We start from the raw sequence: 16356 nt of genomic DNA on the forward strand, positions 1-16356 counted from the left end.
GATGGAAGGGGAGGAAGTGGAAGACAGACAGGGTGGTCATGGAAAGCTACATTTTAGACTCATATTATGACCCAAATTTGGTTTCAAAGGAAAGGAAAAACAAATTTGAGGCAGAATCACAAATTTGGGAAAGGGCATAATTAACTGGAGAACAGAAAGTGTTCTAGTTTGATTAGAAAATGAATCATATAAGGGAGGTAACTCAGAAGCTAGATCATGGAAGGTTCTGTTAACCGAGACCAAAAGTTTCTATTTTATTGAGCAGACAATGGGAAAATAACTCCAAGATTTTTTAAAAATAATAGCCTTTTATTTTCAAAATTTATGCAAAGATAGTTTTCAACACTCACCCTTTGAAAATCTTGTGTTCTAAATTTTTCTCCCTCCCTTCCCCCAAGCCTCTTTCCTAGACAGTAAATAATGCAATATATGTTAAATATGAGCAATTCTTCTATATATACTTCCACATTTATCATGCTGCACAAGAAAAATCAGATCAAAAAGGGAAAAACGAGAAAAAAGCAAGCAAACAAACAAACAAAAAAATGAAAATACTATGTTGTGATCCACATTCAGTCCCCATAGTCCTCTCTCTGGATGCAGATGGCTCTCTCCATACAAGTCTATTGGAATTGGCCTGAATCACCTCACTGTTGAAAAGAGACAAGTCCATCACAGTTGATCATCACATAATCTAGTTGTATTCAGTCCATAGATAGTGGGGGAGGGGATGATTGGAAAATAGATCAGAAGGAGAGTACAGGGGACCTTTTTTTGGCACCAGATTCACAATCTGTTCCAAATTATACTTCCAGGTCACAGTCCCAGGGCCAAAAGGAGAGCATTTGCAAATGTAGGGGAGCAGGAAAACTGGTTGTGGTTCTAGGACAAAGAAGAATGTATATAGTTGCTCATGGGCAAATAAAATGGGGAACACTAGCAGCCATGACAGAAAAAGAGCAGAGACCTGGTCATAGTCATAGGGCCCTGCATGAGTAAAGATCAGAGTATAAGCCAAAAGTGATCACATTTATTCTTAGATCAAATTACCTTGGAAGCATCAAAAACCTACAGACCCCTAGAGCTAACTCTGAAGTTCTCTTCTTTTCACCAAGAAAGTCCTAAAGCTTGGGACAGTAACCTGTGTACTCTGGGAGCAGAACATAACTTTAATATAAAAGTTAAAAGTCATAAAATAGTGTAATGTTCTTCTCTAAAATATAATGTTCTCTGGGAGCAGGTTTCTTGGGGGGGCTTCTGGAGGCAGCCTTAGTTTCAGTTCAGTAATCACCCCAAATGCACCCAGGAGTTAAAGTCCAAATCCTTTATTGTGTCCTTTAAAGTCTTGTCTCCCTCCTTGAGCCCGGTTAACTTTCTTAGAGGCCTATCTCTCTCCTTGGTTCCTGCCACTAGTCCTTTGCCTCTGCCAGCTTCTGCCTCTAGCTCTCTCTGAACGTCTCCAGCCAGAACCAAGGTGTAAGATGGAATGAATCTGTCTCCTCCTCTGAGAGTGGGCTTGTCCTTTTTGGCCCTGAGAGCTCCTCCTTATATATGTTCTCTTAAAGGTGTGAATCTTGTGGAATTATAGTAAGTACTAAGTACATGTCAATTAGAGAATCATTATCTCATCAATTCCACTTAGTATCTTGTTTCAAGTTCTGGCCCATAACATCTCATTGTAGAATCAGATCAATCATATTGAACCATGCTAAATTAGATAATTATTGTCTCTATCAATTCCACTGTCTTAGTACCTACTGACTTAGTACCTTATAAGAATCTTAACATCTCCCACTTTCTTTTGATTTAGAACATAGGTGGTTATGACCTTCCTGACTTCTCAAGGTGGTGAGAACCCCAAAAAAGGAGGTGATCATGCCTTCTCTGCTCAAAAAAGTAGTGAAAACACCATAAAAAGGAGGTGATTATGTCCTCCCTGATGTCTCAGGAAGGGAGATGAAAACACCAAAGGAAATGGGAAATCAAATCAGATTAGCAGGTTTCTGAAGGAGCTCACTCTTAAAACAGGTATACATAAATCCATCAATATGGAAGCTATTATACATAATTACACAAATTACATAAGCACATAGCAATATAACACAGGCTAGTAGTGATGTAACAAATAACATGAATCATGATGAGGAATTATACCAACAAACAGAAAACTACAATATATTGTTTACAAGAAGCAGAGAGACAAGAAGCAAAGATAAGGGGCTGGAGCAGAATCTCTTATGCTTTCCTGGAGTTAAAAAGAAAAAAAAAAAAAAGAATGAGGATTGTCAATCCTATTCTTAGACCGAGTAAAAGCAAAAATTGACCAAATTAAATGAGATAAGAAAGGAAACCTCTTCTTGCTAAAAGGTACAATAGACAATGAAGCAATATCAATACTAAACAGCATTTAAATTCATAAAGAAGTAAATTAAAGGAAAAAATAAACAGCAAAACTATACTAGTGAGAAACCTCAACCCCTCTCAAAACTCAATAAACTTAATCAAAAAACAAGCAAGGAAAAAACTAAGAAGGTAAATAGATTATCAGAAAAGTTATACATGACAGACCTCTGGAGAAAACTGAGGGGAATGGATAGTAATGTACCCTTTTTTTTCAGCAGCACATGACACCAACACAAAAATACACCATGTTATAAAGGCATAAAAATCTCTAAATCGAATGCAGAAGAGCAGAAATACTAAATGTACTCTTTTCAAATCATAATGTAATAAAAATTACATTCAACAAAGGACAGTAAAAAGATTAAAAATCAACTTTAAACTAATAAACTAATCCTAAATAATCAAGATTAAAAAAAAAAAGAAACAAACAATTCCATTAAAGAGAATGACAACATGACATTAAATACCAAAATTTATAGGTTTCAGCCAAAGCAGTATTTAGGAAAAAATTTATTTCTCTAAATTCTTACATCACAAAATGGGGGGAAAAACATCAAAAAATTGAGCATGTACCTAAGAAAACTTGAAAAATAACAAATTTAAAATTTCCAATTGAACACCAAATTAGAAATCCTGAACATAAAAGATGAGGTTAATAAAACTAAGAGTTTAGAAATCCAGGAACTAGTTTTATGAAAAAACCAACAAGATAGATAACCCACTGGTTAATTTAATTTTTAAAAAAAGAGAGAATACCAAATATCCAGTACCAAAAGTAAAAAAGGATGAAATCACTATCAATCAATAAATTAAAGCAATTATTAGGAACTATTTTACCAAATTATATGTCAACAAATCTGAAGATCTCAGTAAGATTAATATTTATGAAAATAGAAATTACACAGATGAACACATCAGAAAGTAGAAAGCCTAAGAAAACCTAATTTAGAAAAAGAAAGGGAACAGGCCATAATGAACTCCCTAGGAAAAAATTTCCAGGAATAGATCTGGGTTCAAGTGTGAATTCTACCAAATATTTAAAGAGCATTTAATTACAATATTATGTAAACTATTTGAAAATATAGGTGAAGAAGGAGTCTTACCAAATTCCTTTTGTGATGCAATTATGATACTAATACCTAAAACAAGAAGAGCTAAAACAGAGAAAGAAAATTACAGACCAATTTCCCTAATGAATATTTATGCAAAAATTTTGAACAAATACTAGCAAGAATTACAGTACTATATCACAAGGATCATATACTATGACAAAGTGGGATTTATACCAGCAATATAGGGTTGGTTCAATATTAGAAAAAAATCAATCACATTTGATCATATCAATAAGAAAACCACAGAATTTAGATGATTATCTCAAGAGATGTTGAAAAAGTGTTTGACAAAATACAGCACCCATTCCTATTAAAAACACTAAAGAGACTAAAAATAATGGGAAAATCCCTTAAAATGTCAAGCAGTATCTATTTAAAAGCATCAACAAGCATTATCTATAATGGAGATAAGCTAAAAGCTGTCCCAATAAAGTCAGGGGGTAATTCAAGGATGCTCACTGTTATTCAATGCAATGCTGCATATATTAGCTAAAAGAGAAGAAAAAGAAATGGAAATATTTAGAATAAGCCTGATTTCTCAAATATATAAAGAGGATTACTGTTATGGGCCAGAACTCTGAACTTGAAACAAAGGATTCTTACAAGGTACTAGACAGTGGAATTGATAGACACAATAATTATCTAATTTAGCATAGTTCAGTATGATTGATGTGATCCTACAAGGAGATGTTATGGGCCAGAACTTGAAACAAGGTACTAAGTGGAATTGATGGAAGCCATGCTGCTGTGCTTGAGTTTGCACCTTTAAGAGTTTACACAGTAGAGGTCACACATTAAGAGCTCACACACTGGAGTTCACAAGTACGGGAGATATGCAAAGTTAACTCTGTAACTTTGTGAATTCACACCTCCCATAATCCCACTCTCAGAGGAGAAGTCAACCTTTTATACCGAGCATAAAAAAGAGCTTTAGTCAGTCAGTCAAACAGAATCAGTTGAGAAGCAGCCACAAGTCAGAGTTGAGCTAGAGGCAGAAGCTGGAAGAGCTAAAAGACAAGCTGCAAGAGCTCTTGGAACCAAGCAGAGAGATAGGCCTCTAAGAAAGCTAACCAAGCCCAAGGAAAGAGATAAGACTTGGAAGGAGAAAATAAACATTGGGATTTTATCAGCTGGCTTCATTTGAAGTGATTATTACTCTGAACTGAAACTAAGGCTGCCTCCAGAAAACCTCCAGAAAAAGCCCAAGAAACCTGCTCCCATCATATTATAAAAAAAGAAGAGAACACCACAGGCCAAAATTTGAAACAAGGTATTAAGTGGAATTGAGGAGACAATGGTTAAATCTAGTTTAGCACTGAATTAATCCTACAACAAATAATGGTTTCCTAGTGATATAATATACTCAGTGTATAGCAAATAAGCTAGAAGCTCTCAGGGACAAGTGCACTAGAAGCTCTCAGAGACTGAGATAGATTCATTCCATCTTCTACCTTTGATGTCGCTGGAGGCTGATGCACAAACCCTTGGAAGTCAGGGAGATTCAGAAGCCAGAGAAGGCAGGTGGGAGCTCAAGCTCTTGGAACCAAGGAGAGAGAAAGGCCTCCAGAAAAACTAGCTGAGCCCCAAGTGAAGGAGATAAGACTTTGAAGGAGACAATAAAGGATTTGGACTTTAACCCATGGCTACTCATGTGGTGATTACTGAACTGAAATGAAGGCTACTCCCAGAGACCCCAAGAAAACCTCAACAGAGAACATTACATTTTAGAGAGAATATTAGTCATGCTACAATTGATAAATGTTCAATAGATATGAACAGGCAGTTTTCAGAAGAAGAAATTAAAGTTATCAATAGTCATAAGAAAAAGATGCTCTAAATCACTTTTTATCAGAAATGCAACTAAAATCAATGCTGAGATACTACCTAACATCTATCATATTAGACAATATGATAAAATAGGAAATTGATAAATTTTGGAGATGTAGGAAAATTGACACGCTAATGCACTGTTGACAGAGTTGTTAACTGATACAATTCTGGAAAGAAATTTGATACTATGTCCAAAGGGCAATCATACCTTTGATCCACCAATACCACTATTAGGTCTGGATCCCCTAGAGATCATAGAAAGGGGAAAAGATATACATGTACAAAAATATTCATAGTAGATTTTTTGTGGTGGCAAAATATTGGAAATTGAGGGAATGCCCGTTAATTGGGGAATAACTAGACAAGATATGGTATATGAATGTATGGAATACTATTGTGCAGTGAGCAATGATTAACAGATTTTAGAAAGAACTTATATGAATGGATGTAAACATAAATAAGCAGAATCAGGAAAACATTGTGCACAGTATCATCAGAATGGCGTAATGAACAATTATGACTGACTCAGCTCTTCCCAGTAACACTGATCCAAGACAAGTACAAAACACTCACAAAGGAAAATGTTATCTATAACCAAGTAAAGAACTGATAGTCTCAGAACAAAGTATATTTTCCCACTTATTTTATTTAGTCTTTTTTGTGATTTTTTTATTTTGATCTGTTTCTTCTGCACAAACTTTGACTAATATGGAAATATGTTGATAGCATGCTTATACACACACACACACACACAAACTGTATCCAACTACTTACTACCTTCAAGAGAAAGAGGATGGAAGGGAGGCGGTAAAATTTGGTATTCAAAATCTTGTAAAAATGAATACTAAAAATCTTCTTAGCATATTAACCTAATCAATTGGTTAATAGGATACTATTAACAAACTGAATAAGGAAGGTAGAGGGAAAATTGAGAAAATAAATAAGAGTGATGCAAGAAATTTATGAAAATGGTCATCAGTTGGTAAAAAGAGGCACAAAAATACTGAAGAAAGTAATACTTTAAAAACAGAACTGACTAAATATAATATATATATATATATATATATATATATATATATATATATTTTAAGTACAAAATTCCAATGATGAGAAGAATGCATTAAAAATTAGTTTTGGCCAAACGGTAAAATTTACTGAAGAAAAGAACTCAAAAAGTTAACTAGAAGAAAAAAAGGGTTTCAAAAAAATTCGTTGAAGAAAAGAATTCATTAAAAATTTAAACTGGGAAAGCAAAGGATAGTGACTCCTTGAAACACCAAGAGACAATAAGAAAAAACAAAAGAATAAAAAACTAAGAAAATGTGAAATATTTCATTAGAAAATACCCAAAAACAATGACCATAAAAAGAACCTAGGCATTATTTTTCAAGCAATTTTATTATTTGGTTAAAGTGTAAAATAGAAATTGAAAGCATTCACTGATCACTTCTTGAAAGGGATCTCAAAATGAAAATTCCCAGAAATATTGTAGCTAAATTCCAGACCTCCTCAGTCAAGGAGAAAACATCACACGCACCCAGAAATAAACAAATCTAATATTTTGGAATCACAGTGAGGACAGCATGATGAAGATTAATAGCTTCCATATTAAAAGATCAGAAGGTACATTCTAGAAGGCAAAGGAGCTAAGATTACAAACAAGAATAATATATCCAGCAGAAGATAAACAGACATTCAATGAAAAAGAGAACTTTCCAGCATTCCTGATTAAAAAACAAACAAACAATAGAGCTGGATATGACTTTCAAAGAATACACAAGAGAATAATAAAAAGGTAAACATGAAAGAGAAATCATAAGGGAATTAATAAGATTAAACTTTTATATTCCTATATGGGAAGATGATACATATGACTATTAAGAAATTTATCAATATTAGGGCAGTTAGGAGTATATTTAGATATAGGGCATGGATATGAGTCAATTATGTTGAGATGATCTCCAAAAAAATAAAATGAAAGGGTGAGAAAGGAAGAAAGAAAAGGAAAATTGGGGGAAATAATTTCACATAAAAGAGGCATGAAAAGAAATATTTAGAATGGAAGAAGAAATGATAGGTAAGATGGAGAGCAAATCTTGAACCTTACTCTCATCAGAATTGGCACAGAAATTCATTTTACCCTAGAGGAAAATTGTAAGGGAAGAGGATAAAAGGAGAAGGAAGCTAACAGAAGAGAGGAAAGATTAAAGGAGATAGTAATTTAAAGCAAAAAAAAAAAAAAAAAAAAAAAAAAAAAAAAAAAAAAAAAAAAAAAAAAAAAAAAACTTTTGAGGAAAGAAAGGGTAAAAAGAGGGAGAAGATAACAGGAAATGAAGGAAATTACATAATTAATAATCATAATTGTGAAAGTAAAAGGATTGAATTCACCTATAAAATGAAACCAGGAAGGAGAATGAATTAAAACTCAGAATCTAATATGTTGCTTCCAAGAAACACATTTGAAATACAAAATCATGCAGAGTGAAAATAAGGGGACAGATCAGACAGAATCTATTATGCTTTATCATGATCTCAGACAAAGAAAAAGTAAAAACAAACCCAATTAAAAAAGATAAGCATGGAAACTACATTTTGTTCAAAGGTACTATAAAAAATAAAGTAATATCAGTACAAAATATATATGCATGAAATGGATGAACAACCAAATTTTTATAGGAAAAGTTAATTATAGGAAGAAACAGACTGTAAAACTAATAATTTCTTTAAAGAGAATGACAACAATGAGACAACATATCAAAATTTATAGGATGTGGATAAAACAATGCTTAAAGGAAAATTTATATATCTAAATGCTTACATCAATACAATAGAGGAAAACAGATAAATGAATTGGGCATGCAATTAAAAAAGAAAAACTAGAAAAAGAATACATTAAAAATACCCAATAAAATACAAAATTGGAAATTCTAAAAATAAAAGGAGAGATTAATTTTTAAAACTAATATAAAGACTAAATAAATAAAAATAGGAGTTAGTTTATGAAAAAATTACAATAAAGCACGGGTTAACTTGACTTTTTTTTTTAAAAGAAAGGCAAATTAACAATATCAAAAATGAAAAGGGTAAAATTCACCAACAACAAAAAAGAAATTAAAGCAATTTATTAGAAGCCATATTACTCAATTATATATTAATAAATCTTAAAACCTCAGTGAAATAGGTAAATATTTACAAAATATAAATGGCCCAAAAATTATCAAAAGAGAAAATAGAATATTATCTTAGAAAAAGAAATTGAAAAGTCATAAATGAGCTCCCTAAGAAAAAATTTCCATGACAAGATAGATTTACAAATGGATTCTACTAAACCTTTAAAGAACAATTAATTCCAATACCATTTAAACTATGTGGAAAAGTGGGCAAAGAAGAATTTTTACCAAATTTCTTCCACACTTCAAATATAGCACTGATACCTAAACTAAATAGAGTAAAAACAGAGAAAGAAAATTAGGCCAATCTCCCAAATGAATATTGATGCAAAAATTTAAATAAAATACTAGCAAATAGATTTCAGAATTATATCATAAAAATCATACACAAATAAAGTCAGATCTAAACAAATGGAAAAATATTAATTAATTGCTCATAGGTAGGTAGGCCAAACCAAAATAATAAAAATGCCAATTCTATATAAATTAATTTACTTATTTAGTGCTATACCAATCACACTACCTAAGAATCATTTTACAGAGCTAGAAAAAAACAGAAACAAAATTCATCTGGAATAACAAAAAGACAAGAACATAAAGAAAATCATTGGAAAAAATGTGAAGAAAGATGGTTCAGCAGCATCAGACCTCAAACTGTATTACCAATCAGTACTCATCAAAACAATCTGGTACTGACTAAGAGAGTGGTGGATCAGTGGAACAGATTAAATACACAATACGTAAGAATAAATGACCAAAGAACCAAACATCTAACCTTTAAGACAAGAACTCACTATTTGACAAAAATTGTTGGGAAAACTAAAAAGTAATTTGGCAATACTAGGTACAGCCCAAAATCTCACACCATATACTGAGACAAAGTTGAAATGAGTACATGGTTTGGATATAAAAGATGGTATCATAAGCAAATTAGAGGAGAAAAGAATATTTATTTATTCAGATTTATTAATAAGAGAAGAATTTATGACCAATAAATTGGTCATAAACAGAGAACAGTATAGGATATAAAATGGTTAATTCTATTTATATCAAATTAAAAGAATGTACAAAGAAAATCAATACAGCCAAGATTAGAAACAAAGCAGAAAACTGCAAAGAAAATTTTATTTTAAGTGTTTGATAAAGACTTCATTTCCTAAATATATACAGGACTGAGTTAAATCTATTAGAAAAGAAAACATTCCCTAACTGATAAATAGTCAGAGGATATGAATAAGCAGTTTGCAAAAAGAATCAAAACTATCTATAGTCATATGAAAAAATGTTCTAAATCATTCGTGATTAGAGAATTGAAAATTCAAACAACTTTAAAATATCCATCTATCAGATTAGCTTATATGACAGAAAAGGAAAATGACAAATGTTGGGAGGGGACATGGAAAAATTGAGCCACTAATGCACTTTGGAGAACAATTTGGGACTATGTCCCCAAACTATTAAACAGTGTAGTCTTTGATCCAATACAAGGCCTATATCCCAAAGAAATCAAAGGAAAGTGAAGTAACCTATAGGTACAAAAAACATTTGATAGCAGCACATTTGAAATTTGAGAGGATGCTAATCAATTAGGGAATGGCTGAACAAGTTTGGTGGATGATTGTGATGAATACTATTGTGCTATATAAGAAATGAGTGATAACTAGGACATTTTCTCAAAAACCTGGAAAGACTGACATAAACTGGTGCAAAGTGAAATGAGCAAAACTAGAAAAACATTGTGCATAGTCTCATCAAAATTGTATTATGATCAACTGTGAATGACTTAGTTATTCTCAATAATATAATGATCCAATAGAATTTCAAAGAACTTATAAGGGAAAAAATGCTATACACCTCCAGATAAAAGGAGAGAAGCAGATTGAAGCTCACTTTTTAAAGTTTATTTTCCTTGGGTTTGTTTGTTTGTTGGTTGGTTGGTTGGTCTACATTTTCTTTTGCAATATGGCTATTGTGGAAATATTTTGCATAATCACCCAAAAAAAGCACCAAAAAAATGGTACTTATCCTTAGAGAGTTTACAATTTTATGAGATTTATAGCTTTCAAACTAAAATAGGATTAACAAAATTGTTAAATTGTAAGGGGAAAATTATCCAAAAATCTCAATTCCCAGAATTCCTCTTTCTTACCATAAGAGATTAATTACCTGTTGGTTGCTTTGAAGTTTTCTTAATATCTATAACTTCATAAATTGACTCAAATATTGACAGAAGTTCAAGGACAGCTTTTTCCACATGTCTGCTCTTATGGTTCAATATGTCAGCCCATTCCTTCGTATAATGCTATTAAATAATGAAATATATTTTTATTTATTTATATATGTGTGAATGTGATATATTTGCTACAAAATCATAATTTATGCTTCTTTTTAAATACTACTATAATTAACATTTATGTAGCTCTTTTTATTTTAATAACTAACTTCTAATTTAGTTAATTGCAATTATTTCTATTGGAGAGAAAAGTAGTGGAACTTTCATATTGTCAGACCACTAAAAAGTTTCCAATCAAAGTTATAGCTGTCAACTCTTCTTCTAGCAGTTCTCTAGCACTCAGAGGAACAAAAGGGAAGAGTTTTGTCTCCTTTATTCATCGTACTCACAAGTTCATAATCACATCAACACACATTAAAAGAAAAAATGTTGCAAAGAAAACAAAGAGGAAATTAAAAATTCAATAAGATATTAAGATAATTTTGTTTTTTCTAACAAAAAGATAAAAGGAAAAAAATTTGAAATGGCTGGTCAAAAGAAGTGAAAAGGGAAGTAAATGAAATGTGAGTGAGAAACACTGGATAATTTAAGGAAGTGCAAAGGGAAGTACAAGAGAATGAGACATATTCTTGTTACCTCCCCATCCAATCTCCCAAACATTTGTGAAGAGTCTGTTATATTCTAAGTATTCTGCCAGGCATTGAAGATATAAAGAAAACAGTTTCAGCCAATTTCACACCCAAAATTTGGATTGCAAATTTATATTTTTACCTTGTAAGGTTACATTCATTTAATATGATTTACAATGTGTTGTGTAAGAAAGATACCTACCTCATTGAGGGTCAACATATCTTCTACTTTGGTTGCACCACCTTCTGGCAGAGAAATTAATAATGTTTTTGCTATATCCTTTAGAACTGCATCAATATGCATTTCGCACAAGTCATTGACCTATTAAAAAGGAAGGGATCTCATTAATAAAACACTTTTGGCTTCTTTAGTACTATTTTTTAATGTTCAGATTATAACAAATTATATATTGTTATAATCTAGAAATTTAAAACTAAAAGATTTACACATCTGCCTTCTACTCATGGACAATGCATTATAGTAGTACATCACCAAAGGAGCTACAAAGTAAGAGTAAAAAGCAGAAACACATTTAACCCCACTTTATTACTATCATGGTAGAAATGAATGTGTGACCTATATATGACTCATTATTATGTGGGTCATCCTATTTCTTAAACCTTGTCTCCTGCTATTTCTCACTTCTAATAAAAGTTTCACCTGTGTTCTCTTTAGATATTTATTGCTTACATATTCATACTCCAAAACTATAGCATGAGATAAGGCTATAATGAGATTTTACTGGTATCATTTTGGTAATACAGGATCGATATTTCATAGGACTTAGAGCAAGAAGGAACCTTTAGAAATAATGGTCAATCAACCTCATTTTACATGTAGAAAAAACAAGACCAAAGAACTTAAATAATTTAACTCCAACCTACACAAATTAACAGTGGAAAATGTGGCCTAGGAAGTAGAGGACTGACCTTGGAATCAAGAAGCCTAAGGCTTTGCCTCTGATACATACTAGCTGTGAAGCCATAAGCAAGTTATGTAAATCTTTCAGTGCCCCTGGAGACCATAATGCATGTGAAGGGAAAGGGAAAGGTGTTATGCTAAGCACTTAACAATATTATCTGATTTGATTCTCACAATCTTGAGAGGCAAATACTATCACTATCTCCATTTTACAACTGAGGAAACTGAGGCAAACAGAAGCTGAGTGATTTGTCCAGAGTAACACAGTTAGTAAATGTCTAAGCCAAATCTGAATTGAAATCTTCAGTCTCAGTCTTTCAGAGATAAGTTTCTGATTCATACTAAAGACAGGAGTTCCCACACTGACTGAAATCACAGATAGGGATTTTAAATATAATGCACATCTGGTGTTTTTTCCACTATATTCAATATTAATGAATTTTAAAGCACTATCATAATCCCTTTATATTTTTAATGACTTGTTTTCAGTTCCTCTAAGGCTTAAAAAAAATTGAGGTAGGTGTCATGAAAGAGAAAGAATTTTGCAAGGTGCATGAAAGAGCACAGTGTATAGACTAATAGACCTGGAGTGAATCTTCCTGAGTTCAAATCAGGCCTTAAATATTTACTAGCTGTGTGATCTTCAGCAAGTCATTTATTTCTGTTTGCTTCAGTTTCTTCATCTATAAATGAGCTAGAGAAGGAAATGGCAAACCACTCCAGTATCTTTGCCAAGAAAACTTCAAATGGTGCCATAAAGCATGGGACACAACTGAAAAGACTAAATAACAAAAAATAAAAGTAGGGGGGAAAGATTTCTAAGTTGGACATTATTTCAGACACAACAATTTGAGAGAAGCTTTGGTGATGGCAGTTAGAAATAAGAAAAAATACATAACTAATAAAAGGAATTATAATTGTTAATGAAATTATTTTTATGTGAATCTTATTTTATACATTAAATACCCCTAAATTTGAGGAAATGACCAACAAAAAAATCTAAACCCTATAAATATCCAGTACAACAAAAGATGAAATACATGAAAAATATTTTAAATTTAGTGAGATTCACTTTCAGATGAAAAGCTTATTCTTTAAGCAGATTTAATAAATTTATAAAACATCATATCCTAAATCAAATATACAATATTAGAAATTTTTATTTATTTATCATCAGGAACCTACCTTTTTTAAAAGTTGATTAAACATATTCATAACTGAATCCACTTCTTGAAAGAAACTGTCTAACGTTAGAGATGACCATGTCAATATTGTTAATCCCTGTCTCAATACAGATTCTACCTATAAATATTAAAAATAAAACATTTCATTAGTCATACATTTATATTTATGCAAAATTCATTGTTTTTCTTTGTAAAACAAAATATATTCTGGAAATAACCATTTTACAATTCCACAGTGAGAGAAGAGGTTACTTAAAAAATCTTAGAAGGAAGATCATGTTAGATCAAATAAGATGCTTTCTGGAGAAGACGAGTTTCAAATTTGGCTTTAAGGGATAAAAGGAAGTTCTGCTAGGGAACAAAGAAGAGAAGACATTTTCAGGAATAGGAAACCCTTAATAAACAGAGCAAGGGATTGATTTGATTAAAGCAAAGATCATGGAGCATGAAACATGGCTTTAAAAGTAGGGTAGCACCAGACCATGGAGAGCCTTGAAAGCTAGGGAAGACAATTTTGAATTTTATTTAGTAGGTTACACTCCTGAGTTTGCCAGGAATTAAGAGAGTTGGTGCCATTTAACTCTTGGCAGAACCCCGTGCCAAATCAATCATGGCCCTGACAGTGATTCTGATTTAGACAGTTAACTAATCATCATGAGGAAGTAGGACAGAATTCAGTTCCTCACATAAGGAAAGAATAATTCCTCTCCTTTCCTTCTCTTGAGATACCATTCACCTCATCCCTCACTGACTGAACCTAAGGCTGAAGAATGAAAACTCTTGCTATTTGCTTCCCTCATGCCCAACTCTTCCAGAGGCCTTCTGAAATGTATTATCTTGATTCTGCTTCAGCCAACTGGTCTTCTTCCTGGCACCCTGCCTCACCCATCACTTTACATCATTTCCTTATTTAAGTGACTCAGATGCCCAGTTCTCACCATTCATAACCTAGGTCTCTTAAGAAGCTAAACTTCTAAGAAGTTACATAAAATAAAGAAGGCAGCTATAAAAGAACAATATACACAATGGTTACTAGAATATAAATAAAGGTAACAATAAGGCAACACAATTCAAATTGGATACAATGGACAAAGTTGGGATCCAGCTATTGAAGCACACTTCCTTTCTGTAAATAATGGATAAACTGAAAAAGACTTATACTATCAGTCATAATTGCTATTAAGTGATATTGTGTAAACCCTATGGGGAGGGATGATATCTTTGCCTATTTTTCTGGAAGTATTTGTGGTGTCAAAAACTATCAATATTAATAAATATGCACAAAAATCTTCCAGTTTACTGATGATCACTTTTTTGGTATTTCCTGGTTATTTCTCACTACTCTCTTTAACTGATCATTGACACATATATAAGGATATATGTTGATATTTAAATATTTACTATATTGGATTTTTAATGTTCCATAGTATTTAGGATTGTAATGTCTTCCAATATAGTATGCATATAGTTATTTTATACATTGTAGAGCACTACAAATAGGCTAGAGAGAACACTGAACTGTTAACAATATAAGGATGTTTATATGTGTTTTAGTATATTTTCAAGATAACCAACCTTTTTCATTTTGGGCGCCATCAAATTAACAAATACAGTAGGTACTTCCTGGCATAGCTCTTCATAATACTGCAGAAGACCCTATTAAGAGTTAAAATAACAAATTTTATATCAATGTATTACATTGTATTTTGATTTTCCTTACAAATATTTATTTCTATGTTTAACTTTCTTATAAAAATTTAATAAGAATATAAAAGTTCTTACAAACCAGTTCTTAGTAATGAGTATAGATTAAACTTCTATGAAGAGTAACTAATTTCATGCTAGTTCAGCAATAAGAGATGAAAAAAAGATTAAAGGAATTAGAGTAGGTAATGAGGAAACCAAATTATCACTCTTTGTAGATGATATGATGGTATACTTAGAGAATCCTAGAGAATCAAGTAAAAAAACTATTAGAAGTAATCCACAATTTTAACAAAGTTGCAGGATACAAAATAAATCCACATAAATCATCAGCATTCTTATACATCACTAACAAAATCCAACAGCAAGAGATACAAAGAGAAATTCCATTTAAAATAACAGTCGCTAGTATAAAATATTTGGGAATCTGCCAAAGGAAAGTCATGAACTATATGAACAAAACTACAAAACACTTTCCACACAAATAAAGTCAGATCTAAACAATTGGAAAAATATTAAGTGCTCTTGGATAGGCCCAGCGAATATAATAAAGATGACAATATCACCTAATCTATTTATTTAGTGCTATACCAATCAGACTCCCAAGAAACTATTTTAATGATCTAGGAAAAAATAACAACAAAATTCACATGGAAGAACAAAAGGTCAAGAATTTCAAGGGAACTAATGAAAAAAAAAAAATCAAATGAAAGTGGTCTAGTTGTACCTGACCTAAAACTATATTATAAAGCAATGGTCACCAAAACCATTTGGTATTGGTTAAGAAATAGATTGGTTGATCAGTGGGATAAGTTAGGTTTACAGGACAAAATAGGCAATAATTATAGCAATCTAGTGTTTGACAAACTCAAAGATCCCAACTTTTGGGATAAGAATTCACTATTTAAAGAGTAACTCATTTCAGCTAGCTTGCTTATCTAATCATTTGAAGAGTTGTTTTTTTTACATAAATTATAGGGATTATTACAATTAAGACAGTATGTGACAGTTAATCAATCACAGAAAAGTGCCAGATTCAATATAACTTGAAAAGAGTCCCTGATGGTGTAGCTGGTTGGATGACAAAGCAACTGATGACTGAGATCCGACCTGAGAAACTGGATATGGCTCCTAGAAGACTTACAAAAATATCATAAGAATAATAACTA

At 31.9% G+C, this 16356-nt stretch overlaps 1 protein-coding gene across 11 annotated transcripts in view; it reads right to left on the bottom strand.

The window, feature by feature from the left end:
• Nucleotides 1-16356, bottom strand: part of DNAH8 (dynein axonemal heavy chain 8) — a 356347-nt gene that overhangs the window by 247378 nt on the left and 92613 nt on the right. For all 11 annotated transcript variants that reach the window (XM_031964914.1, XM_031964911.1, XM_031964913.1 and 8 more), the window contains 4 exons: nt 15059-15139; nt 13485-13601; nt 11580-11699; nt 10682-10817 (listed from right to left, as the gene is read on the bottom strand). In XM_031964914.1, the coding sequence (XP_031820774.1) occupies nt 10682-10817; nt 11580-11699; nt 13485-13601; nt 15059-15139 (454 nt within the window). The remainder of the gene's footprint in view (nt 1-10681; nt 10818-11579; nt 11700-13484; nt 13602-15058; nt 15140-16356) is intronic.

This window comes from Sarcophilus harrisii, chromosome 4, assembly GCF_902635505.1.
Source record: "Sarcophilus harrisii chromosome 4, mSarHar1.11, whole genome shotgun sequence".
Classification (NCBI taxonomy): domain Eukaryota; kingdom Metazoa; phylum Chordata; class Mammalia; order Dasyuromorphia; family Dasyuridae; genus Sarcophilus; species Sarcophilus harrisii.